This window comes from Myripristis murdjan, chromosome 19 (genome assembly GCF_902150065.1).
Source record: "Myripristis murdjan chromosome 19, fMyrMur1.1, whole genome shotgun sequence".
Classification (NCBI taxonomy): Eukaryota; Metazoa; Chordata; class Actinopteri; order Holocentriformes; family Holocentridae; genus Myripristis; species Myripristis murdjan.
The window spans coordinates 20,837,835-20,865,667 of NC_043998.1; the positions used below are offsets into that span (position 1 = coordinate 20,837,835).

Genomic DNA, 27,833 nt, shown 5'->3' on the forward strand with positions numbered 1-27,833 from the left:
GATAATTGTCCTGTATTGTTTATTTATTTATTTATTTACTAGTATTCCATAATTTTTGGCCGACTAGCTATTCACCTTTTCCCATGTTTTGGAAAGAAATCAAGTGAATTCTCTGAGGCATCAAATGGTTAAGTCACAAGACATCGCTACCCCAGTGATTATCTTAACAATATGTTTTAATCTCACCAGCTTTGAATTTATTTGGGAAGCATGACACCTGGACAATTTCATCATGAACACGAACCAAAATGTTTTTTCATATCAGTCTCACGGGCAAAATGGCTTCAAGTGGGGGTCCAGGGCTTCACGGGAGTCAACATGGAGGTCCATAATGGCCGATAATGTAAATAATCTGAAGAGTCTGAGCTTGTTCTGTGGACCCACTGTAAAATTACTATGAATAGGAATGTCTTGCTAAATGCCAAGAATGTCAAAATATTGACCTTTGCCTCTGGGTTACATTCAGTTCAGCTGATGTCAAGAGAACTCATTTTAAACTATTATTCATAACCACCAAGAAACCTTACATACAGTTTGTTACAGATGATCTTGCTCAGCACTGGTTGATAATCCTGGAGGAAGATGTGAGTGAGGGGAGGCAGTGGCACTCTCAGCCCTCTGACCTGAGGATGCTGAAGGCTGAGCCAGCCTCAACTCGCCCATGGTCATGACTTGAGCTCCATCTAGTGGTGCAGTGTGGACTTCATAGAGCCAGTGACCTGGTGAATCAAACGGAGGATGAACTATGAGACATACTCACTGATCATCATAAGGCAAACAACCACTTATAAAAAGAAAAATCATTTGTTGATTAATTAAGTCATTCATTCATTCATTTGTCTTGCCAGTAATTCCTGGAGGAAGACAGGCTGGACAAGTCATCAGGGCAAAATTTGTTCTATTCTCATACAAGCATTAATTAATCTCCTATTTTTTGATTAAAAATCTACCATCATGTAACTTATATTAATTTAAAAATTATAAACCTATGGTTTGCATTACAAATCTGCTATACCACATTTTCTATGCTCTACAATTGTACAAATTTATAATAACATCTTTTAAGAGCAAGTTGAAGACTTTTCTGTTTTGCTCTGCATTTTAATCATCTTTGTTCTTACATTTATAAATGCCCCTGTGAATGCATTTCGCATTTTATTGTATTTTATTTTTGTTTTATTCTATTTTATTGCATTTTTATGTCTTAGTTTGCTTTAATCTACATGTATTTTAATGTTTTGTTTTGTTTTTGTAAAGCATTTTGAGCTACATAGATTCATATGATACTGTGCTATCTAAATACATTTGACTTTTGCCTTTTCAAGTTTCACTAATATAAATTTCTATCATATTTATATGTTAGAGGCTCTGTCTCAGATGGCTAGTGTGAGTTTAGCTGGGGTTAGCCTTCACTACAGGCCTCATCACAGATCGACACTCATCTTTCCACATTGCATTTAGAACACTGTTTGATGCTTGACTCTGGTTCAGTGAGAGACTCAGCAGCAGCTCAGTAGCCAGACCAGCTTTAGCCACAGTTTCAGTTCGTACTCACTCACCGAGCAGCTCCGTCTCAACAGCAGGGCTTGGAGAGCCTTGTGAAAGGGCACGCCGGCGGTGCTTAAGGGGAAGTAAAGCATTACTCACTTGTGCCTCTCACCTACATTCGCCTGGGCTGTCTGGCTGGGCATTTGAAGTTGCAAAATTAGTCACAAGACAATTTTGTCCACCTTCAGATAACCACAGCCCCCAAATTTAGCATCAGGTTGTTTATTTGCAGTCTGTTAGCAGCTGTGTTCAGCAAATATAAAATAAAATAACCCATTAGACTAATGGATTACAACTGATGATGGTTGATTTTTATGGTATTATTATTATTATTATTGTTGTTGTTGTTTTTGTATTTGAAAAAACAACAAAATAAAACAGAAATTTAGTGTCTCCTCAAGAATTTTTGCCTTCTCAGTGTGGAAAAATGTCCAAAATCAGTATTTAGACCATCATGGCCCAGTAAAACTCTCCACTGAAAGCCAGAATAATGAGATTCTGGTTAGGTTGCATCTGATTAACTGCATTAACACCCACTTAAAGCAATAGTTCACCCACAAACAAGTGATATTATGTCATTAGTGAGTGCAGGATACTGGCTGGGTGCTCCAGATGCTGGACTAATATGTGCAATAGAGGGGAGTGGAGGAAAAGAAGCAGCTATCCACAACATGACTTGCCAGCTATCATTCAGCACTCTGGAGAGAGTTGTTATTCTTATCCTCCAACATGAGTTCATGTGTGAAGAAAACAAACCAGAGCAAACTCAAGCAAACTTCTTGTGTCTCTGTGGTGGCTGCTGCTGCTCTGGTGCACAGTGATACAGGAAGTGCAGGAGTTACTGGACCTTTGTGGATGCTGATGAGAGGAAAAATACATGACAGTAAATTGCGCAAGGTAATCATATGTGCATTTTATTTTTGGGAAAATGGCACTTGTATAGTGATGTTAAGCCTTCTTTGAGTGGATTAAAGAGGTTATTTTTCAGAATGTTAGCTGGGGGAAGTCCACCTCAATGGCAGGAGGCTAACAGTTAGCATTCGGAGCATCCAGCCAGTATCCAGCACTCAGTAACAATGAGAGGAAGATAGCACCACTACCATAACAAGCAAATTTTTCAAAATGAGTGGACTGTGCCTTTAAGGCAAGGATAGGCACAACTCTAACAGACTGAAACATCATGAAAAAAGAATATCCTCACTTCTGTATTGCAAGCGACGATGATTTCCATTTTAGCGGACAGAGCCCCAGTCCAATAACTCAGTTGAAGCCTTATTCAAATGCAATCAATATCATTATGTCCTAAATTACACTTAAAGAGGGAAACATATTCTAAATCAATAAGAAACAGAAATAAAATCAGAACGATCACAGTTTTGCAGAAACAGTATCCATCAATAGGCTACAAAACACTGCTTCTGCTAGTCTCTTATAGTCTGTAGCCCCGCATATGTAATAATGACCAGGCCATCTCTTTGACTGACTGAATGGTTTTAATTGTGATCGCCATCCACCTTTGGATACCCAGCCACTATGGGCAACATAAATAAATAAAAATGAAACACCCATTAATCAAATTATACATATGCAGAAAAAACAGAAAAAAAAACAGAAAAAAAACACTCACATATTCAACTTAACATTCTTATACACCCCTATACAAGTACATACATCAGAAACATGTATAGTGTATGTGCATACAAAACACATCCCAACAATTATCTAGAGATCAAAGCCAAGGAGGAACAGCTCAGTATGGAAATGATGATGAGACAAGCACAAAGCAGCCTCTGCCACCACGCCTTCACTCATCTGATTACATTTCAGTTTATCCAACCTGCTCCTTTAAATGTGTATTCATATGTAAAATCACTTTCTTAGATCACTAGTTTTTTGCCGGATTTCTTTCTTTCTTTTTTTTTTTTTTTTACTCTTGCTTTTTACCTAGCCTGGGCCCTAGAGGCTGGCTTTTACTGCATTATGTTGCATTTAAGTCTCTGAACAAAATTTTCTTTCCAAATATATTTGAAAAAAGAATAAGTATACATATGAATATAATATATTCCAGTGTGACAGCATCTTCATGGGTTTCAAGGTGTTGAAGTGCTACATATTCTCGGTGAAGTACACTGGGACCTTATTGGGGCAAGGCTCAACATGTGATTTTTCGAATAATTAACCCTATAAAACCGCACGTGTCATATTTAAGACATGATTGTTTTCAGCCTTGTACATCAACTGTACAGCAAATTTTTACTGAAACATCGATAGGAAAAATTACTGAGTTGATGCAATGTGAAATTACTGAACATTTCATGACGTTTTTGTTTGTAAAACCGTGTTGAAAACGGCTGTATCAAATTTAACACAGCAGGTATATTGAGGTCATTTTCACCAAATTGGTCAAAATAATAAAAAGATAATACTAAATAATGGAAAAAGTGTTATTTTCTGTGTTTGGAAGGAAAAGTCTTCTTTTATATGTTTGGAATTACCAATGTGTTAAAGAATTTAACATGACATTAACAATTTAATATGACACAAATTGAAACTCATAGTTGGGAATTGATATTTGATTTTTTTTTTTTTTTTTTTTTTTTTGGCTGTTTAGTTGGACCAATAATGGCTCCAGTTTCAAAGAATTGGAAATTTCCAGTCAATTATTTGATGGCTCAGGCTTTACAGGCTTAACACATACGTATGCAGAGTGCTGTGTTCAAAGAAAAGCATTTCAGCTGCATGTCAGGTTACACTGCCACTCTTCTTTTCAATGTGTGTCTTTTAAAATTTGTAATCATGAAGATGTAATGTTTAAAGGCCACATGTGGATGGTACTCTACGCTGCTCCGACAGGCATTTGGACTGTGTGTCCAGACAGACTAACTTTACTACTTAAAGACGTCAGAGTCCACAACGGCCAGGTAAAGCATCCTGACCAGATCGGGTGATAGGAAATCATACATCAATAACTCAAGTGTCCATAGCATCAGTGTACAAACTCAAAAAAAAGACATTTGGTAACATATGCAGTGGCAAGGCTTTCCAGTGTACATGTGCAAAATGAAACCATAAAACATATTTATAAGCCACACCTATGGGATCATCAAACATTCTGGCTGTTTTACATGCCAAGTTATTTCTTCAGCGTGATACAGAATATTGTTTCTTAAACCTTATCCAGTCTTTAAGTATTGGGTGTGAACACATTTCATATCAACCATCACATGTGAATGCCTGTTGACAAAACTGAAAATGAGCTCGTCTGGCTAATGTGATGACAGGCTGGGGCAGCAGAAGATGAGTCAAAGCCAAAGTTCACCCAGTTCACCTCCCAAATGTAATGTGTGTCCATCAGCAGCCACGTGTCTTGTTTATAGTGTCTGAAGCTCTGAATGACTTTGAATAAATGCCTAAAATATAAATGCTGAATTTTTTCCATATCTAACTAATAACACCAAATTAGTATGCCAAGGAAGTGGCTGTAACCGAGTGAATTACAGCTTTCTAAGGTCAACATAGATCACTCACAAAAAAGCAATGTACAAAATTCAATGCAGAAAGAGAAAAACTTGAAGTATAAAACCCAGCAAAGCACAAAGGCAACTCTCTTACAAAGTGTGCAAATCACAACACAAATGTTTTTTATCGACAAGCGTCAGGAATGCTCCTTTTTAAACGATAATCTCACAAATATTCATTAAATAAGCACAGCACTGAGGACAAACTGACACCAGTGTCAGACAATGGTAACATACTAACTCGGGCTGTGCTCTGTGCACCCTTCATTCAAAAATCCATTCAAAATGAGAAGTGCAGTGTATTTGCTAATGATAAAGCCTTCTTTCAAATTCCTTACTGATGAGCTATGAATCCACCTTATGTCTAACATTTTCTCAACATTTGATTTTGAAGTAACTGTGATTGTTCTTAAATTAAACTTTTGCCCTCAAATCCTATATAACATCAATCTGTGGTGTTAAGTATGTTCCTTGAGTGATTTTGTGATGAAGTGTTGTTTACCTTTATTCACTTTCCCTCATCATGACTTGCACTGCCATGTAAATGTTTCCTTCATTTCCCAGAATGCCTTTCGACAGCCCCCAGAAAAGGGTCCTGTACGTGTACATTAGTAGGACTTCTGTGTTGACAGTTAACCCAGCTGCAGTGCATGTTGGCGTTACAGCACCACCTAGTGGCCAGAGGTGTCATAACAGCCTTATTGCCACATGAGCAGGATATTCTTCTTAAAGCTTCTACAATGTAGTCTTGCTCAGCAGCAGACCTTTACGTAGCAGCCTTTTTGACATGGAAAAGCAGAGTAAAAACAGTGTTATTAATGACATTATTTAAGGTTCCATTCTACTGAAGTGCAGCAGAGCCTTTCCAATGATCCAGAATGCACAACACCAGGACCCCGGCTCTGTTAGGCCTGCTACCTGCTATTCATGTCAAAATGACTGCTGTGAAAAAGGTCTCCTGAAGCAGTCATTATTCACTTACTAAGTAAAATATAAAGAGAGTGCTGCCTCTGTTGATCTGGTTACATCACACAGCGGGTGAGGATACTGTGCAACACTTGGAATGTATTCCTGATGGCCCAGACCCACAGCTTTCTTCCATTACGTTCTATTGTGGTCTTTAGTGGTGGGAAGAAAGCAACGTCTTGATTTTTTTCTGTTATTGGCATGCACCCAGCAACACAAGAACTTGTAGGCATAAAGGTTCATTTGAACAAGAACACTTTGTGCTCTGAAGGATGAAGCGGTATGATGGCTTTGGGTGTTTTATCTGATCTCAGGTGATGTAAACTGGCTATATGATATGCACAGTGGCATGCACTTCCTCAGGCAGGGATGCTGGCCTGCAGGCTATCCTGTAATCTGACCTCTGAAGACATGCAGAAAGGCGAATTACAGTTACTTTGTGTAATTAAGTACAGCTGCCAGTATGAAAAACGTCAACCAGCTCTTTGAAAACTCTCTCTGCATACATGTCCCACCCCAAAGCAATTAACTAGTGTGAAGTTATCATGCCTGTTTTTTGTCTTCCTAGCTATCAAATGTTTCCACAGCAGGGTTTTACAATACTGATATGAGATGATACCATCATCATCATGAATGTGCAGGGGTGTTAGTGCAGTGACTATTACTAAAGCTTGACGGCACATTTTCTCTGACATGCAGCTTGATTTGTTCTAGGTGTTCAATCCAGCACAAGAATACAGAGTTTACAAAAACCATGTGATTGTGATTTTTTTCATTATTAACTTGATCTATAGGTTATTTCTCAATTAATCATTTAGTCTAGAAAATGTCAAAGAGTCAAATGCCCATCAGTTTGGAGAAGTTTGCAGAGGTCAAAGCGATGTCTTCAAATTGCTTACCTAGTCTGACCAGCAGCCAGAAAGTAATGATTAGGTAATGATATGGAATGGAGAGAAGCAAGCCACCTTCAGTGTATGGGAAGCTTTGAGTAATGACTTCAACTAAGATGATCAATTGATGCTCAAAATTATAAACAATTGATTGTCTGTGGATTGACTGATCAATTAAATAACTAATCCCTTTCAACACTACTTTCCCCTCAAGAAAAATGTTAGTCTGTAAACTGCAGTGGTCAATATTGCAATTCCAATACTTTTTCAGTTAGCTGTGCAGCCTAGCTCTAAACAAAACTCCCACCCAGACTGAAGGGGGTGAACTTCTGGGCTTGCTGGCCTGCAATCTCGGCCACGTACAGAGACCCCGTCTTCAGATCCAAGTCCACCAGGTGTGGCTTGACTTCGTCAGCCAGCTGGATCACACTGACCACCCGGCACTGGCCGATCACGCCCACTGGTGGTGCATCCAGCAGGGAGATCTGATTGGTGTTCAGCTGGACGACGACAAAGTACTTCTTGTCTGGGGTGAGTCGTACAGAATACGGGGCATCCTCGGTGAAGCAGCTGCCCCACGTCCCCAGCCAGTCCCCGGTGATGGAGTTAAAAACCTGGATCCTCTTGTTGCCCCTGTCGGCCACCCACACCCTCTGAGCGTTGTCCACCGTCACGCTGTGAGGGATGTAAAACTGAGCCATGCCCTGACCTTTTTCCCCGTGCATCCACAGCACTTCCTGCTCTTTGGACAGCTTGATGAGGCGGTTGTTCATCCCTCCATCTCCATCAACAATGTACATCTCTCCGGAGCTGTGGACGAAGATCTCAGCTGGGCTGTCAAACTGCAGAGGGTTGACCCCAGAGCCAGCTATGCCTGGTGTGCCCAGCACCTGAAACACAGATGGAAATACTGAACAAACACCAGAGAACTGTGTCAAACCAAACAAACGGAAAGAGTCTTTCAACAGCTGTCTACAGCTGAAGACAAAGAAACGCACTGAGTAATATTTCAGTGAACGAAGTAGCGGTGACAAACATTGGCTGAATACAGGCCATTTTTGACCAACAAGGAGCTGCTTCTTGTCCAGTTCCCAAACTTAATTTTGAATCATTCTGAGCATTTTGACAAAAAAACTGGTCTGGAAACCAAGACCTTGGTTCCCTGCTGGAACCAAAAAAATAGCAGGACCTGAAGTGGGAGCTGTGACAACAAGAGTGGGCATGTATTATTCTACAGCAGGGGTGTCAAACTCGTGCCATGGAGGGCCAAGAGGCTGCAGGTTTTCATTCCAACCAAAAACTCCACCAGGTGATTTCACTGATCACCCTACCTCCGAACAGAGAGGCGGGACTAATCAGTCATCAGTCAGAACACAGGTGCCATCGAGTTTGACACCTGTGTTCTACAGGGACAGATGGAGAGGAGTACTAGAAAATGTAAACAGTATATTGACAGTGAGTTGGTGAAGGCTGGTTTGTTAGAATCCATTACAAATAATAATAAAAAATCAACAAGTTCAACTCCTCCATATTGCCCTTTGCAATATTTCCAGCACCAAAACTAAAAACTGTTCTACTTGTTGACATGAAAAAAAAAAAAAATCAATCAACATAATTACTTAAAAAGTTACCCTTAAAAACATTAACAAGAAGAAGTTACTATTTATAGCTTTCTGTTAGATCAGCATAGTGTTACGTCAAAGGTGTTCGCATCAATTCAAGCCTCTGTCAGAGCAGCTCAGACTGATGCAGCTGAATTGGAAACTCATGACCTATGTGCTATGACCACGATGGAGATTAACACCTTTTAAAAATAACTCTGGGTTTCTGAGAGGTGGTGGTGACAGAGAGGTATTTTATCACCAACATCTCAGAAAATCCACCTTTTCAGCTATTTCACAATGAGACTGAACCAATGGGCTGATCACACCAAGCCAGTCTCATTTTCAGTGTGTTTCCATCATTTATCCAATACTTAATTTCTAAATAAAGCTTTATTATTTATTAATATAACTATCGACTTAAAGAGTAACTCAACACTAAATCACATAAAGCAGAATGCCCCTGCTACACTGCCCTCTAGGGACTGAAACTTTCAGGCATGATGGAGCTCTGGCTTACACCCATTCAAGGGACGTAGCAGCATTTGTTTTTGTGCAGCTGACAATGGCAAAGCACTCGCAGCTAAAACAGCTTTTGGGTGTGGCCAGAAGTGCAAAATTCATGGAGGTTCCAACTCTTAGAGGGCAGTCCAGTAGACGTTTTCTGCTGGTATGAATTCACTCTTTAAAGCAAGTGTAAAAACTTTCTGCAATACTTAGGAAATTTGATCGAATGTTGCTATTGTTTCAAGTAATTTTTATAACTTAAAAAAGGGAATAAAAATGAAAAACTAGTACAGACAATGGAACCTGAACCAACTCATCTCTGCCAGTGACTCTGGATGACAAATAAAACACTTGCGAATAAAGCTGTCACCTGCAGCAGCTTCCCAGAGGGCGAGTACTGTTTGATGCAGTGGCCATACGGGCCAGTCCCCACATCTGTGATCCAGACGGTGGGGTTGGACGAGTCAGCATCTGCCAAAAATATCCCATGAGGCATCTCCAGGGTGGTGGTGTTCCAGGGCATCAGGAAATCTCCATCTGTGGTGAAGACCAGCACTTTGGGCACATTGTCACCTAGGAACAATCGAGACAGTATCGAAATGAACATCAAGCAGCAGTTTCTGCACTGACTTCGCTTTTCCTCCACTCAAGGCATTTTAAAACCTTAATGGACCCTGTGTGTAGTCCTACTTTAATCTAAAAAATTTAATTTAATGGTTATATTATGATGTCAAAATAGTTATAGCATTAGAGCCTCACCCTGAAAGATAATTTAGACACAAACAATGGCAAATATGTGACAAAACCGGAATTATCACCCAAAGCATCACAGCTACATAAAATGAGGAGCATGGATAAAGCATGGCGCTGGAGCAGCAGAGGACAAAGGAACTCATCAGACAGTGAAAAGCCAATGAGGCATATTAAATTGAGTGGCAGCACAACAATAAATAAATAAATACTAGGGGTGGGGAAAAATTGATTCACTTAAATATTGCAATTTTTTATACTTTTTTTTTTTTTTTTTTTTTTTTTTTTTTTTAGATATTGGTATTATAGGAATCTATTCGACCTAAGGAGTGGTACCGGCTGGGTGGCTAAATACTGCTCAGAAGTCAGGCGAAATTTTGCTCAGGAAAAACTGGCATTTTCAAAGTGGTGCCTTGACCTCTGACCTCCAGATCTCTGAATGAAAATGGGTTCTCTGGGAAGCCACGGCTCTCCCCTTTGCAGACATGCCCACCTCATGCTGATCCCATGCAGTTTGGGCCACAAACCCTGCAGTCCACATGTGTTCTTGTGGCCTGTTGTAAAATGGTGTGTTTGTGCAGACTGGGGCCTAAACAGGCCTGGAGTCGCATCAATCGGCTTTGACTGGAAAGCTGAGACTCTTGTGGATTCAATGAGCCACACTGGATTCATGTGCGATGATGGTCGCCTCCATCGCAGCCATTTCACTGGAGTCTGAGCTTTTTTTTTTTTTTTTTTTTTTTCCAAACTTGACATCACTGTAAAAAATGACCTGTAGTGACCTCTAGGGTAATCACAGCCTCATGACACTTTACAGCCACAAACTTGAGGAGAATTCAAAAACAAAAAATAGCAATAAATCAAATCAAATCACAATGCTTGTAGAATTGCAATACATATCGGGAGATACGCATGGAAAAGGCATTTATTTTATGTGCACAACAGACAGTAAAGCAGGGCTACCTCTCTGTGCTACATACACCACTCCTGCATGCTGGTTGACAGCCACGGCGAACACGTCCCCGGTGAAGAGCTCCGGGTACTTGGGCCAGCTCAGGTCCAGTTTGTACAGCGGTCTGCCGAGCAGCTGGTAGTCGTGCGTGAGGCCGGGGCTGGCCGCCTGCTGCGCGCTGAAGCTGCCGTACAGCACCAGCATGAGCACCAGCAGCGTGGCCATGGAGCTCACTATCAGACACGTACTGCCCCTCTTCTTCACCATCACTTAAGGCACAACTCCTCGAGTCTGTCAACGATCTGCCGTCTCAGGAAAACTGCCAAAACATCTACAGGCCACCACTTCCTGGAACGGGTGCGGATTAATTGTCATAAAAAGCGAGCGAGGCTGATCTAGACTTTGCCCGGGTGGTTTGCTCTGGAAGCTGCGGCGCGTCAAATGAGCATCTTATGAGCCTGACACGCACTATTTATCGTTAAACCCCGCTAACGATGTCAAATGGACACTTCGTCTTCTCCCATGAAGCCCAAATGCAAAACAAAACACAATGTAAAGCTGCCTATAATTTGAAACAGCTTTTCCGTTTATTCTTCTTTTTTTTGGAAATAAAACAATTCCTGAAAATGGAAGATGCAATGTGATGTGATGAGACTCAGTGCTCTGGTTTTCCCCATGTTATATCAGAATCAGAATCTGAAATGCGAAATTGATCTCCGAGAGGAAACTGGGTCAGTTTCAGTTGCTAAAATTCCCAATAAAAGAATTAAATTACTAAAAAAAAAAAAAAGGAAAAGAAACGAGAAAAATAAAAATAGGTGCTTCAAAAATTTGCAAAAGAAAAAAGTATGTGCATTATGTATAAAGCTGTAAAAAGTATGTGTATTATGTGAATTATGTCTAAACATATAAGTAAAATATAAAATCTGAGATTCCAGACTCAAGGTGAAAGAAAGTAAAAATGAATTTTAGTGAGCCCTCATGAACAAGGGAGGCTGTAAAGAGAGAGCGGGGTGACCCAAAATAATCATGACATGATGTTTTGTGGCAAACTGTGGTGCTTTAATTTCGAAGGAAAAATCACTTCCGCCGTGGGCCCGCCTGGCGCTGGGACATTGACGAGACAAAACATGTGACAGCGACGTCTTGCAGAAATAATGCGACGTCATCGCGTCGTGTTGACGCAGCAGCGTTCGTCGTTGAAGCCACTGCTTCCTTGGCTGTGTGTTTCTTTCCCGTCTTCTAACTACTTCTTTGAAAGGGGTTTTGACCGTAATGCGAATGACAGTCGGCGAGGGACAGAGAAATCTTTCATGTAGTTGAAACACTTGAAGAGTGGACTCGATGGAGGTCGTGGACAGCCCTCTCAACCTCGTAAGTTTCTGCTCTGATGTTGCAATAAGGAGCTAGCTCGGAGGCTAATGGTGGCTAGCCGCTGTGCTGGCCGTGTTGTTGTGCAGGCTTGGAGCCAGCCTCTGGGTTTGTCCTCGGCACACACAGCAAACCCAGCTTCAACGTGGCCTCACACTGGGGTATTTTTTTATTTTTAGAAGCTTGTTACTCCCGCTGTTAACGCAAATTATAAAATGCTCGTTAATTAGCCAGCAAGGCCATCTTCATACATATACATATACATACATACACATACACATACATACATACACACATGCACATACATACATACACATACATACATACACACATGTCTATACACACATAGATACACATACATACATACATACATACATACATACACCTACACATACACATGTATATACATATATACACACATACACATACATGTATACATACATATATACATACATACATACGTACATACATATACCTACATGTACACATACACGGGCATAAATACACAAGTACCCATATACACATATGTAGATAAATATATACAAACACATATATGAGGGGCAGATTGTAAAATACATATACACGTATACATATACACATACACGGGCATATATACACAAACACCCATATATACATATACACAAATAGACAAATATATACATACACACATATATGCGGGGCAGATTATAAAATATTGCATAATTAAAGTAAAGAAGTTATTCAGAATATGACAGTGGAATGATAGATATGAATGAATATGTTTATTTTTCGATCACAGCAGCACAACAAATTAAACATAATTAAAGAATTAAAGAGAATGAATATGGCTGGTCGAAAAGGGTTTTTTCGGCTGAAGCAAAAGCTTATGGCTGCCGAACCCTTGCAATCAATTTCATTTGTTTCCTCCCGAAATCCTTAATAAGAATAAACAAACAAAGCACAGATAAGATAATAATTCCACTGTTTACATTTACATACATGCATAAGTGTGTACCTGAGTGCACATATATACATACAGTACCTGCTAGCTGTCATACAAGAAGCATTCATACCGACATAGATACTTTTTTTTTTTTCGTTATGAAACCAGTATCCAAAACACACACTAAACAAAAGGCCAAAACTCTCAATTTTATCAAAGAATAAATTATAAGGCATCTGTAATTTTTTTTTTTTTATGCTTTTGATCATTTGCTGTTATCAGCATTTTCTATTTTATATTTATCAAATATCTCATTTTTAAACATTGTTTTTAAATGGGCAACATTTTCCGCAAACAGATATGCACATACTTTTCAGTGTGGTACGAGCAAACGGCTGTTTTAACTTCCCTCTCCCTCTTAAGTTACAGCCTCCCTCTTTTTCTCCAAACATTTTTTGTATAGCCCTTGGAAGTAGGTTGTGCTTTGCTTTGTACAAAATTTGTGTAGTTTTACAATCCACAAGATCTGAAAATTTCAATACTCCACATTATGCACAATTCTTAATGCACGCTTCTGCATGATGCATATTAGATGCATAGATAGATAGATAGATAGATAGGTATACTTTATTGATCCCAGACTGGGAAATTCACATGTTACAGCAGCATCATCAATAAAAACAAAAAATTAAAATTAAAAGTATATACAATAGAGACTAAATATGCGAAATATATACACTAAAGACAATAAGGGCTAAGTATATACAATAAAGTAGCCTGAGAATATGAGATGTTTCAGTGATGCACACTGGTTTTATTGGCTTTTTATCATCTATTTATCATCTGGGTGCTATTTATTTATTTATTTATCATCCGTTTATACTGTAAATTTGCACATTGCCCTCATCTATGCACATTGTATACACCGATGCACACTGGTTTTATTGTTTTTTTGCACATTGTTTTTTTGCACATTGGTACTTAGATCTTTAGATCTCGAGGGTCATCTTTTATTCTTTATTTTTGATTTACTTATTCTTTATTTTTGATTTACTTAATCTTGTACTCTGTGGATACTGCTGAAAACTGTGAATTTCCTTCGGGATGAATAAAGTATCTATCTGTTGAAATGTAATAAATGTAAGATATACTGATGAAAATAATAAATATGAAAAATGAAAAATACAGATAGTAGATGGTATGGCACAGGGTAAGCTTGACACCATGGAACCAGGAAAACCAAGTGGCAGAACCCGACGCCCGGTAATGGGATTCGGCGACTGTCCGACTTAATTTGGTCCCATGGAATCACCACTTCTAATAAATAACAGTTAAGGTGCTGAGTGATAATAAAATAAAATAATCTAAACAAGTAAGTAAGGTGCTGAGTAGTGGATAATAGATAAACAAACAATTTAAGGTGCTGGGTAGTGGAGTGTTAGAAACAGAGCTATACTGCAGAGAGTTGTGAGTCTCTGTCAGACCGGTGTGAGTTACTGTACAGTGTGATGGCTTGTGGCAGGAATGATTTCCTGTATCTGTCCCTTCGACAGCGGAGCTGAATGAGATCAAGGTGAGGGATTTCCATGAGCAGTCAGTCGTGTGGTGTTGATGAGTTACACTGTCAATACAGAATGTTCTTTGCCTTATGTGAAAGGCAGCATTACAGTAAAATTATACGGTTTTCTCAGATTAATAGACTGCTGTGGTTGTTCTGTTTTTTTGCCTCTATGTGCTTGACACGGTTGGAATGACCTGCTTATTTCCCAAATCGATACTATCAAAATACTGCCGATTCAATGTTAATCGCAATTCTTACATATTGTGATTCTACAAGGCTGTTTAGGCCCCTGTAGCCTACAAGAACTCATTTGGACTGCAGGGTTTGTGCCCCAAACTGCATGGGATTAGCATAAGGTGGGCACGTCTGCAAAGGGGAGAGCCGTGGCTGTCCAGAGAACCCATTTTCATTCAGACATGTGGAGGTCAGAGGTCAAGGGACCCCGCTGAAAAATGGCAGATTTTCCCTCATCAAAATGCAGCCTAAATTTGGAGCAATATTTACTCCTGTTGCTGACAACCCAGCATGACATGTTTCAAATCAAATCAAATCAAACTTTATTTATATAGCACCTTTCATACATAAAAGAAATGCAACACAAAGTGCTTTACATTAAAAAACATACACCCCCTCATACGCACTCACACACGCATACACACACAAATACAGCATACTACACACATGCATACACCCCAGGCATACACCCCACCACACCCCAGCCCACCCCAACCCAAAGATGTTTGGTACCAACAGATTCCTCCAGTCATCTAGTTTCATAGGGTATCTTTATTTTTACTTTAAATAGACTCAGTATTTCTAATAAAAAAAAAAAAAAAAAAAAAGAATCATTATAGTTAAGTGAATCAGTTTTTCCCTACGAGTGCTGCTTGGTCATTATAGCCACTTTACTAATGACTAATCAAAGATCTCATTGTGTAAACAAATACAGGTGTTTGGTCATATTTGCCATAATACTAATGGTAAATGACAGTAATGGTTCCAATGACACTCTTTTTACTCTTTCCATGTAGATACTGGAATGGAAATGGAAATTACACCCATTGCCCTATTAGATCTTGGTGAAATTAGCACTAATTGTGTCAGCAAAGTATAAAGTTGCCTCTCATGTCTGTGATGTTGTATGCATTTAAATAACCACTTTCTAATGGGAACACTTCTTTCATCTCTACTTGATAACACTCTCCTCCCCTCCCCTCTTTCCATTACTCCTCCCCACTGTTGATTCCTAACCTCTCCTCTGTCCTCTTTCTTCTCCTCCCTCTCTCTTTCACTGTCTCTCTGTAGGCTCACCAGCAGTGTAGGAAGGCAGATCGCCTGCTAGCAGCAGGGAAGTATGAGGAGGCCATCTCCTGCCATGGCAAGGCAGCAGGTAGGTTTGTGTGATGCTGCTCAGTATCTTTTCATCTACACAAAGAAAATGTGGGAAATCGGGTTCACTCATATCCATATTAAAGGCTTATTCTTTATAAGCTGTTATTATGTATTTTTACAGTGCATTCAGGAAGTATTCATACCCCCTTCACTTTTTTCACTTTTGTCATGTTGCAGCCTGATGCAATTCTGAAAACAGAATTTTAGAAATGTATTACATTTTTTTAAAAAGGAAAAACTGAAATATCACATTGACATAAGTATTCAGACCCTTTGCAACAGCACTTGAAATTTAGCTCAGATGTCTCCCATTTCTCTTGATGGTTGCTGAGATGTTTCTATGTTGCTTTTTGTGGAAACTCAAAGCAACATGGAGTAATATGTTACTTTGTTGCTCTGTTTTTTTTTTTTTTTGTTTTTTTTTTTGCATAATATTTCTTTATAATCGAGTACATTTTGGTTATTTTTTATGTTTTATGTTCCTTGTTTTTTTGCCATTTGACTACATGTAAATGGTAAGAAGGCTAGGTGTAACAAGCGTAGACTTCAGCCTACACCTTTTTGATGGAAATTTATGTGCATAATAGTGTTTTCTATTATTTATGTGAATATGGAAAAAGAAGTAAATTGAACTTGACTTGCAATAAAAATGTGTAGGGTGATGTACTTTATTTCTCAGAATAAAGATTCAGCTTACCAGCCGTTGGCAGGCAACATTTTGTTAATTTCAGACAACTAGAGAGACTGTGCCTACCTCTCCAGAATCATGAAATATTATTTCTAATTGTGTCTGGGACATACGTTACATGTGTCATATTTGAAATTCTCAGAGCCAAAGAGCACTTATTGTTGTGATACCCACTGAGGTGCTTCATTCACATGAACCCCATGCTGAGGCTGTGTAGTTTTACTACAGGTCTACCAGTAGTCCCATGGCTGCTGCTTGTTTCTAGAAAGAAACCAAAGATCTATAAGTAGCTTATTCCAAATGGACATGTAAGCTAGCTGGCTAACCCCCTGACTCAAATGTCAGTCAGCACAATAATGATGCATTGCTTGTTTACCAGCGCTGGAGAAGCCCTGAACCTCAACTCTCTCCAAAAGTGATATATTCGTCCAAGTCTTTTTATGTTAGTGTTACTATTGTCCTGGGTTTCAGTGAAGAAACCTTTAAGAACACTGCAAGAACTTACCAAGGTGCATCATACTGTGTAGGCTGTTTGACTGATTCTGACAACATTTCCATTGGCAACAACATCGTTACAGGTTCAGTTCCTGGAACTTGATTTAGTCCTTGGTTCCAGGAGCCAGTTCCAGGAACCTGAAGGAGGAGCTAGCAGGGCTGTTGTCTTGAGTTGGCGTCTCTTCTGTTAATATGTGTCACCAGAGAACTACAGCACAACACAACCAGTGAAAAACAAATGACAATGCAAACTGCACATTGTGCTAAGCAGTGCATGGCCTGATCAATGTTGCATTACATGTTCATTCATTAGTTTTAGGTTCACCTGAGTCTATATTTCTGCAATTTAGCATATATCTTTAAGTAAAGTAGTATAGAGAGTATGGCATTTATTGAGCTGTTAACAACTCAGTTGTTATTACAGTGAATTAGTGGTCAGCTTTTGCAGATATAATACCATTGGTCAGATTAAAAACTCAAATTAGGAATTAAGGAATTAAGAGAAATATATAGTAGTAATTTTCCATTTCTTTCTCATGCATTTTTGAAATTGCAGACTATGCCTTTAATGGGTTACAAAGACTCTTGGGTCATGAATCCACACAGATCAAGGCAAGCTTTCAGTTTAAGTTAGAAGTTAGTTCTTTTTTTATGAAACTATGAAACTGAAATGTCTGACAAAAAATGTTACCAAGTTCTTAGCTTTTATCAGGTGTAAATAAAAAAAATTCTTTTGTTTGTTTGTTTGTTTGTTTTGTTATTTGTTTTTTGTCTTGTTGAAATTCATTTCACTGGTGTGTGTTGCCAAAAAGTTTTATTTCATAGAGTTTTTTCTACAGAAGTTGGCTTTAAATATGTTTTAGTAAATGTATGAACAAAATCCTTTTTTATATTAAGCTACTTGTACTTCTGAATACTTATGTACACTTAATAGCAAAAAGTTTAGGACTTTAACTTAATTGGTATTGTAAGAGTTGACTTTCTCTTTTACTCTAGTAGGTTTTGAACAAGGCATCTTTACTTTTACTCAAGTATGTATTTGGATAATGCTTTACATCAGACTTACAAGCATAAAAAACAGCAAAATACTGAGACTTTTTCTTTTCGAGGTGACATGGTCTCTATTATGTACCTCAACTTTTCCTCTCTCTCTCTGTCTCTCTCTCTGTCTTTCTCAGATCTACTGAGAGATGCCATGAAGTTAACAGAGTGTGAGCAGGTGAGACCCTTCAATGCATTTTTATGTGTGTGTATGATTGTGTGTATCTGCTGATCTGTCTGTGATCTCTGAACTGGAGATCCTCTTCTGTGTTACACAACTGGGAGCTGTAGACTTACTATAGACATACTGCACATGTAGTATGAAGTGATGATTCAGTATTTCAGTATTTGTCATGCTTTTATGTGTGAGTCGAGTATTTCAGGGTTTCCTGCTGCGCTTTATAGTCGAGGAAAGCCTCCGTCACAAAAGAATGCCCATGCCTTCACTGGCAAATCCTGAAAAAAATCCAAACTTCCACCATTCAAGTATTTATTTTTTTATTGAGGCCAAAGCCATGTTGAACCCAGTGCCAAGGTCATCAGCTGCCAAAAGCAGCATTATAAGCAGCAGATTTTGGGAGTATGGTGTGAGTAAAGCATCAGCTTCAACCAATATTAAAACAAAAATATCAAGACACTGTATTTAAAACTAGTATGTAGCTCTGTAAGTACCTCCAGATATTCACTTTTCAAACTATGACTTTTGATATGCAAGCTCGGGCCCTCTACCAGAGGCTTGAGGGTTCTGCGCAGTATCTTAGCTGTTGCGAGGTCTGCAACATCTCAGATGTTGCTCCTTGAATCTGCTGGAGCCGCTCTCCCAGTTTGGGGTCACAGCCCTGAGAGCTCTGATTATGATGTTGCCTTTGCTCCCCACATCTTCTCCATCTCCTCTCTCAGCTCTTATTATTATTTTTCGAGCTTCTTGTGTTCCTTCTTCCTAATGTTGCTGTTGCTTGGGATCACTACGTCCATCACTACTGCCTTCTTCTGCTGTTTGTTTACCACCTTTGGAGGTGTCTTCCATTTTGACTCTGGGACTTTCAGTTCCAATTGAGCCTTTATCTGGCTCCTGAATGGTCCCTGACTGACCAAGCAGCGATTTTTCTTCTGCGTAGCCACTCCCCCCATCTGAGGAGTCGGACAATAGAGCCTCCGCCTCCATTCACTACAATGGAATAAGCGTATTTTTCAGTTGCCTTGTATTGATATTTAATTCATTCAATGATTATTTTAAACTTTGTCTTAGTGAAAAGGAATGTCTTGTGACTGTATTCAACGTGTGAACAAGTGATTACAATCTCCTGCTACGATGAAGATGCTCTCAGGATATTTGTTCAGCTGCTTGCTGGTAGCATTGTGAAGGATTCTTGGGTCACATTTCAATGTAGTCATGACTCTTGGGTCATGATTCAGTTTAGTCAGGATTCTTGGGTCAAGATTCAAATTAATTGTGATTCTTCCACTTCTTTTTACTTGATCAACATAATAAGCACCATACTCGTTGTTTTGTGGAATCAAATTTATCCAACTTTTCACCTTCACAGAAGTGCAATTAGAACAACCTGTAGTGTGAAGCCCATTTGTTAAAAGGAATTGTGTGACACATTTTTAAATGTCACTTAAAAGTGACTTCATTTTCAATACAATTGGACAATTAACTTATATCTCAGATCAAAGCAAACAGAACAGTTTGTTTGACTGGATTGTAAAAGGAAATTACAAACATTGCAAACAAGTATTAATTATTAAATGGCACTGGCTTATTCAGTTTTTTCAGTACAATCTATGAGCAATGAGCAACTGCAACTTTTACTTCTTCATAAAGTTGTAACATGGCCATATCAGAGAAATGACAAAAATATAGATTAAAAAGTCAAATAAGAAGAATTTTAGGCATCAGGGATCAGTCGTGAGGAAAAGAATCGCAATCATATGCTGAATTTTTTTTTCCCAGCTTGCCCCTAAATAGCCATGTCATGTTTTCATTCTCAGGTTGATATTGTTGTTAATTTTCATATTCCGGATGATGTTGCCGGTGATATTTTCTGTCCGTAGGCTCGTTTGTCCATGGAACTGCAGAGGGACAGCCATGTCAAACAGCAGCGTCTCATCCAGGAGCGCTGGAAGAGAGAGGCCCGCCGTGAGGCCACCAAAACCCGACTGGGCCCCGTCCCGCCCTCCACTGGCCCGACCCCGCTCACAAAAACTCTTGCCACATGCCAACTCCAACCACAAGCCTCCGCCGGCCTCGTTCCCGCCGAGTGTGGAGGAATCAGGGAAAGAGAGTACGACACCTTAATCTACCAGTTTCAAACTCGACAGGCCGGGGGCTCCCTGCCTTTCCCTCCACCCTGCCCTGGCTCTAAGACCACTAAAGATGACAAAACTCGCCTGGAAGAACAAGAGACCATTATCGTGGGCCTGCGGAACGACATTGACCGCCTGACGTACGAAAACCAGTGGCTGACAGCGGAGAACGAGCGACTGCGCTTGGAAAACTCCCGGCTCCGCTCCGAGGCGGCCGAGGCGGCTGAGGCGGCGGACTTCGTGGAACGCTCTGAGCTGTGGGTCCTCCCGCAGTCAGGAGGCGCTATAGGAGCAGGAGGCGGGCAGGAGACAAAAACCACTGGGAAGGGAAAAGAGATTGCCATCCCTCAGCTGCCACCTCTGGAGATGCCGGCTCAGGAAGATCTGTGTCTGGACGACCTGCCGCCACTGGAGCTGCCAGAGGACATCCAGAACGAACTGCAGGAGCTACTGGACAGGGACAAACTGTGATTAGACAAATTATGCGTGCACACACACACACACACACACACACACACACACACACACACACACATACAGGCACTAGGGTTCGACTGATATCAGTTTTTAAAGCCATTTCCAATACCAGTCAGCCAGCCAGTACCAGTGGTATTGTGCACTGATATTCAGTACAATTAAAGTTTGCAGTTCTCATGTCCATAATTCACAAAGTGTGGAAAACCCTCATGAGACACTAAAACTTTCCACTGAAACCCAGGATAAACGTAGTACTAACTAAATCCAAGTAAAGGGCATCGTATCAGTGGTGGACTACACAGACTGAGCCACCCATTTTTAATAGAAAGACTATATCAAACACACATATTGGTCTAACCCTAATGTACACACACATGCTACACACACACACACACACACACACAGACAGGGACAAACTGCAGTGGGACTCAGTCACTGGAAAGCATATTGCTGCTGCCAAAGGAAAAAAAACACGTAACTGCTATTTCGTTTTCAATTAAATTTTATTTGTGCAGCGTCAAATCATAACAAAAGTTATATGAAGTCGCTTTACAGAAACTCATCAGATCTTGGCCAAATCCATGGACTAAAATCTCCCCAAGAGCAAGCACAGGGCGACAGTGGTGAGGAAAAAACCTTTTTCATTTGAAAATTGAAAAACAAAATATAGTTGTTCATGTGCGTGTAGTGAATTTTCATGACACGGCACTTGAAACCTTAAAAAAAGCTGTTTAATTTTTAAAGAAATGTAAAGTGACCAATTAGACAATTAGTATTCTTTCCTTGTCTCTGTAAAAGATTATTTTGCAGATGTTTTTTGTGTGACAACAGCAATATGCAGAGAGTCTTCTGCAAGCGCACACACACACACACACACTCACTCACAGGGGGGATGGGGGCAAACTGGGATAGAGCTACATGGCATGAAGGCTTGGAGAAGCATGTAGATTTAAACACACACATGTGAATGAGACATACAGACATACACTCACTGCTTGTTTCCACTGTGAGCAACTCGGTTGGTGTGTCACCTGTCGTGACCTGTGGTGGGAGGGCCAGAGGCTCCGACTGCATCAGCTGCAAAGTTTTAAACAGTCAAATCATGTTTTTTTTTTCTCTGTTTTGGTTTTGACTTAATAACATTTAATCATTTTGATGCATTAACATGCTTACCTAGCAAGTGACAATTAATGAGGCAGCGTTTCTTTGAAAATAAGAGTTCACCATTGACCATAATGATGTATAGACATTTCATCGTGTAGTTCTTAAAGCAAAGCTGATCTTTGTTGGCTTGTCTAGCTCCCTGGGTGTGATATGAGTCCATGGTGGGGAAATCTCCTCATCAGCTGCTCTCTGCTAATCCACAATACTGGATTTCTGTTTGACTTCCATAGCATGAAAAACAAGTCCCAAAATAACACTTTCAGTACCTAAATACAAACAAGGCATATTTTGCCAATATAAAAAGAGCATTTCCTGGTACCCATTTTTTATCAATTATTTGTAAAAGTACTGTCACCTCATTTCTTCCTGGTGCAAGTCCACTATGCAAGAGACACTACTTGCCGGATCTACTTTCCAATTCATACATATAAGCTTATATATAAGCACATATAATATCACATACAAAATGTTATTTTGAAGCTGTTTTGCTGTTGGAGTGAATGGAGAGATAGAAATCCAGTATTGTGGGTTAGTAGCCCAGGAGAGCACAGAGCCACTAAAAAGGAGATTTCACCACGATGTGGACTCATATCACCCAGGCAACTAGACAACCCAACAATACACCAGTGTTCAGTTGTATCTTTAAAATACACACTTTTGAGTGGCTGGAAACAGTGTCTCATGCCTTTTTAAGTTGACAGGCAGAGCTGTTGTTTATGATCTTAAATCAGTTTAATAGGGAAACCAGGAAATGTGAAAATCTGATTGGCTGTTGACAGCCAGTGACTGTGAAAAGTTCAGTTGTAGGTGTCTTTTCTCTGCTGGTCACTCAGCTCCACAGAAAACGAATGGACTTCTGCTCACTCAGTGATCTTGTTGCTCACAATGTGAACGCACAGTCAGTGGCATGCCAAGGTGCACACTTTTGCACACTCTGACGCATTTGCACAGACTGACGGACACACACTTCCAGGGGTGTATTTCCTCACTGAAGCAGTAATGATATACAGAATGGGCTGAAAACAGGACAGAGCTATGCTGCATTCACAGCCTGTAGGAAAGATTGAAGACGTTTTCCATCTTAAAACAATTAAATATTACCTTAGCTTTGTGTAATACGCCATCCTATAGGGCTTTCATAAGCTTTGCACCTGTAGTCAGGTGTAGGAAATAATACATTCATGTCAAATCATATAGAATTGAATAAATATTTTAAGGTCACAGCTTTTACAGTGCCATAGAAAGACAGTTCTGCTTGCCAGAGTTTTAGTTGGTGCTTGACATTACAATGTTTGATTTGCTGTCAAACAAAAGGCTAATCTGCACAGAACTGAACCGTCAAGTCATTCAGATGGTTTTTCCCATAGGGTGTGAATGCAGCATAAAGACACGCGCACACACACACACACACACACACACCTCATAATTACAGTATATTACAGCTAAAGGGAGTCACTTCTTGCTTTTATTGGGTGGTCAGAGCACAAAATAAAAGCAAAGTTAAATGTATGGCTGGCTGGCCAGCATTTAATAAAAGTAGCTGAAACGGTAACAATAACCCACCAACCTTCAGAAACTTTTTACCCTGTTAACAAACCCGTGCCTTTGAAAACTTTGATCTGTGATGGCAGTTGTGTCTTTGGATTCTCAGATGGAAAAACCAGTTGTCTTTTGACAGGGTGGCTCTTCAAACTGACTGACAAGCAGACAGATGAACAAGCTGACTGAAAATAACAAGTTTAAAAACATCTCAGCTCTAAGCGTGCTGCAGTCCACTGGCTTTTGATCAGAGCTAGGTATCAGAAAACAACATTTGGATTTGTGACCCATTAGTTGGTAGGGACAGGTATCAGAGAGTGTTGGCTTGTATAGTGACCCGGGCTCTCCTGAGTCCACATGGTGGTGAAATCTCCCCATTAGTTGCTCTCTGCTCTCCTGGGCTGATACTCTATAATAATGTACTTAGATCTTTCCATTCACTTTCATTTCAAAACAACTCCTAAAAAACACTTTTAGAACAGAAACAAATGTAAACAACCGCAAAGAAAAACAAGTCCTGGTAGCCTTTTTTGTGTAATTATATTTATTTATGAAAGTACTTTGTCATTTCTTACTGGTGCAAAGTTGCTATGTGGATGTTTTCTGCAGACCCTACCTGCCGGATCTACTTTCCAATTCAAATAGGAAAATAACAAGAAAAGAGACATTTAATTTCCTCAGAAAGTAGGTACTGGGACTTGGTCTGGACTGGAACTTCATTATTGGCATAATCAACTTTATTCACATTCATTGATGTTGTAAAAATGTTGTTTGCGTTATTTTGTTTTGCTGTGGAAGTGAATGTAGAGAAACAATCCAGTGTTGTGGATTAGCAGGCCAGGGCAGCACAGAGCAGCTGATGAGGAGATTTCACCACCATATGGACTCACATCACACTCAGGTAGCGACACAACCCAACGCTCTGCCAGAGTTCAGTTTTGCTTTCATCAAGGGTTCAACCATAAAACCAATATTTTGTGCAAATTTTCTCTGAACAGAACCATTTGAAATGTCTTCACATGTGACTGTGATGCCAAAAAACATTCTAAAGAACGACCACTATGCATCATCCCTCAAAATTTGCTAAAGTGATGCATTTTTGTAATTCCACACATACATCCATCAGGTATAGAAATGGTATGTGGAGGTATTATGAACATCAGGATCATCACACTTGCAGCAAAGCGGCTTTCTGAAAATGACCAGTGGATCAAAATGCTTAGAGACAGTTGGTTTTGAACCTGTAGACAGTGAAGGGATACAACCCTCTCTCTCTCTCTCTCTTTCTCTCTCTCTCTCTCTCTTTCCCTCCTCTTACACTCAGTGAAACTCTCTTCAGATGAAGACACTTAATTGTTGATGGTTATGTGTGTTATTATTATTATTGTATGTGATGTGTGTGATTTGGAGTAATCATTTGGAGGACTGTGTTGTTGGTATGTTTGAGTTATACCACCAGAAAGACTGAATAATGTCCTCTTCAGTGTGTTTTATTAAACGTGTGTGTGAAACTTGACTGGGGTTCAACCGATGTTGAGGTTTGAAGGCTGTTGCCATTACTGTTATTTTGATTTTTGATTTTTTTTTTTTTTTTTTTTTTACCAACAACAGATCATTTACGCCAATGTCTTTAAATATAAACATTTTCACACCCCAAAAATGCCAATACTCCGTTTTGCAACTCGATTTTTTTATTCTTGTGAGGGTGGAAACGCATTTTGACCATCATGGGACACCAAATCTCTCCACTGACACCCAGGATGATGATGATGATAAAACATATTGATGCATGCTTGTGTGGAATCTGTTCAGGTCAACGGTGTCCCATAGACAACTGGTGTATTATTGATCAGTTCTACAGGAAATATGTTATCAGTCATATCAGCTTTGAGCAGATCCCATTTGTAATAAAAAGGATCTCATCAGGCCTGTGTATCGGTCTAACCCTGAGTCAGTCCTCTCTTCTCTTCTGTCATCCTTTTGCAAGTCCTGTTTTCTGCACTCCTCATGCTCTGTAGTCTCCGTTCTCCATGCCGCTCCTGTCTTTTTACCAGCCTGTGAAGGGATCAGGGTCATTTTTTTGTTTTTGTGTAGTTTATTTTGTTAATTTGACAGAAAATCCGCATTAAATGTATTTGCTTGTCCCAATGCAGTGCAATATGTTGTTTGGCATTTCTAGTTAGTCTCTGCAGCTAACTAGCATTATTAACATGGTCTTGTTTTGCCTTATAAAGGGAGAGGCCCAGATGAAGGCAAAGTGTCAAGTTTCTCATTGGTTTTATGACATTTGTAGGGTTGGAAACCAGTATGACTCACAACACCTGGATTAGGGGTTTTCAGTTTTCTTTAATCCTCAGACTTTCAGTAAGCCTATACACCCCCATTTGACCTGAATTTGCCCTCAGGACCATGATATGAAAATTTTAAGACAAAAACAAAAAAAAGATTTAGTCCCTTAAAACCTGGCTAATTCTCCTGATTCCTTTACAAGACACCAGGGGAGAAAAGTGATTATTGGGATTACTGGAACCTCAGAAAAGTATCAGAACGTTAGGGGAAAAAAATTGCAAAGAAATGACCAGAAAACTTTAATAAAATGAAGTAAATAAAAAATGCCAAAAAGGAAACATGACAACAAAACTGTGTTTGTAATCATGAAATAATATAATTATTGTCAGATTCCTTGAGTCTCAGCGCTTTGACAAACATTTAAACTATTCCTTATTTTACTAAGGACCCCCTGAAATACCCTTGAGGACCCCTGAGGGCCCCAGACCCCGCTTTAATAACCACTGATCTAGATGAGGACTCACTTTGGTCCGTTTGAACAGCTGATTGCTTTTTTCCCCCTATTTACTTTAATGGAACTCTTTTGCTGCATTGATTTGTTTATAGGGATAATAAGAGTTAGTGGTCAGTTTCTCCAGTTTCTGCAATTTCCTCCAGAACAGCAGCTTTTTTTTCCCAAATTGACTTCCACTTCTTATGTAGCTTTTAGCCTATCGCAGCTGCAGCCTGGACTTTTATAAGCAGCTAATATGACTTGTGGCTGCATTGCATTCTGGTCTAATCTCTGCTACTTTCAATGGGGAAATGGGTATCTTCTGTGGTGGATGTCTGCTAGTATGACTGTGGAACATCGGTGCAATATGGTCAAGACAGAAGCTCTTACTCTTTGCTGGCTACCTACAGAAATTAGAAACATATATCACAAATCATCAAAATGTACCCCGAAATGAATATGCATCACTAATAGTCGTTTTAGCCGTGGTAAAATACAGTAGTTCAGGGGGAATTTTCCCCAAAGACCTGGACTCCAGGCTGATGGGTGTGGGAAATCAGAATAAAGGCACAATATGAAAAATGCCGGTCAGTTTTTCAGGTCCTACTGTCTACCCTGGCAGGCAACCCTCGATTTCTGGAATAATTTCCATGTGTCTGAAGTAGTGAAAGTGGCCGGTGAATCCCTACTTCACTGCAGCTGAGTGAGGTGGACGATGAAGGTCAGTTTCAGTTTCGATCCAGCTCAGGCTCTGTGGATGCAACATTTTCAGGGTAACACTTTGCCTGGGATATGCACAAGAGTGGTCTCAAGTCAGTGGACATCCACAGTGTTTTCTGTACGTCAAGCCGATAATATGAATCAGGGATATGTGTAGTTTGTACTGAACACCAGCCTGGGGGGATTTTACACTAGGTATGGATTCAGTTCATATTAAAGCAAACTTGAACTCTGGTAGAGTTGGCTTGTGTAGTAAAATAATAATAATAATAATAATAAAATAATAATCCTGGTACCCATTTTTTGCATGTAATTATAATTATTTGTGATTACATTATTAGGTCGTTTCTTCTTGGCTCAAGGCAACAATGTGGAAATTCCCTACCGATGCTACCTGCTGGATCTACTTTTCAGTTCAACAGGAAAATAGCACAAGCCATTGAATTTCCTGTAAAAACAAAAAATGTGAACCAGGACCTGTTTTTTATATTGGCATTATCCACGTTCTTCACATTTGCTTGTGTGCTAAAAGTGTTATTTTGTGAGCTGTTTTGAGGTAGTATAGAGGTGAATAGAGAGATAGGACCACAGTGTTGTGAACCAGCAGCTCAGGGGAACATGGAGCAACTAATGAGGACA

At 39.7% G+C, this 27,833-nt stretch overlaps 2 protein-coding genes across 4 annotated transcripts; one reads left to right on the top strand and one right to left on the bottom strand.

Annotated features, from left to right (window-relative positions):
* Nucleotides 1–3,407: 3,407 nt before the first annotated feature.
* LOC115377393 (NHL repeat-containing protein 3) lies at nucleotides 3,408–11,291 on the bottom strand. 2 transcript variants are annotated; one of them, XR_003930042.1, is made up of 4 exons: nucleotides 10,744–11,291; nucleotides 9,401–9,603; nucleotides 4,243–7,812; nucleotides 3,408–3,729 (listed from the first exon to the last, which is right to left on the bottom strand). XR_003930042.1 is itself a non-coding variant. In XM_030077086.1 (3 exons), exons 1-3 carry the CDS (start codon nucleotides 10,997–10,999, stop codon nucleotides 7,213–7,215), a joined length of 1,059 nt encoding a protein of 352 aa, XP_029932946.1. In that variant the 5' UTR covers nucleotides 11,000–11,291; the 3' UTR covers nucleotides 3,422–7,212. The 2 variants fall into 2 exon arrangements, 1 of the variants encoding a protein (XP_029932946.1); XM_030077086.1 differs by having other exon boundaries at nucleotides 3,422–7,812.
* A 628-nt stretch (nucleotides 11,292–11,919) lies between these two features.
* On the top strand, nucleotides 11,920–27,446 carry nrbf2b (nuclear receptor binding factor 2b). Of its 2 annotated transcripts, XR_003930043.1 has the most exons (5): nucleotides 11,920–12,106; nucleotides 15,892–15,976; nucleotides 18,340–18,380; nucleotides 20,261–25,986; nucleotides 26,050–27,446. XR_003930043.1 is itself a non-coding variant. In XM_030077087.1 (4 exons), exons 1-4 carry the CDS (start codon nucleotides 12,077–12,079, stop codon nucleotides 20,981–20,983), a joined length of 879 nt encoding a protein of 292 aa, XP_029932947.1. In that variant the 5' UTR covers nucleotides 11,920–12,076; the 3' UTR covers nucleotides 20,984–27,446. The 2 variants fall into 2 exon arrangements, 1 of the variants encoding a protein (XP_029932947.1); XM_030077087.1 differs by having other exon boundaries at nucleotides 20,261–27,446.
* Nucleotides 27,447–27,833: the final 387 nt, after the last annotated feature.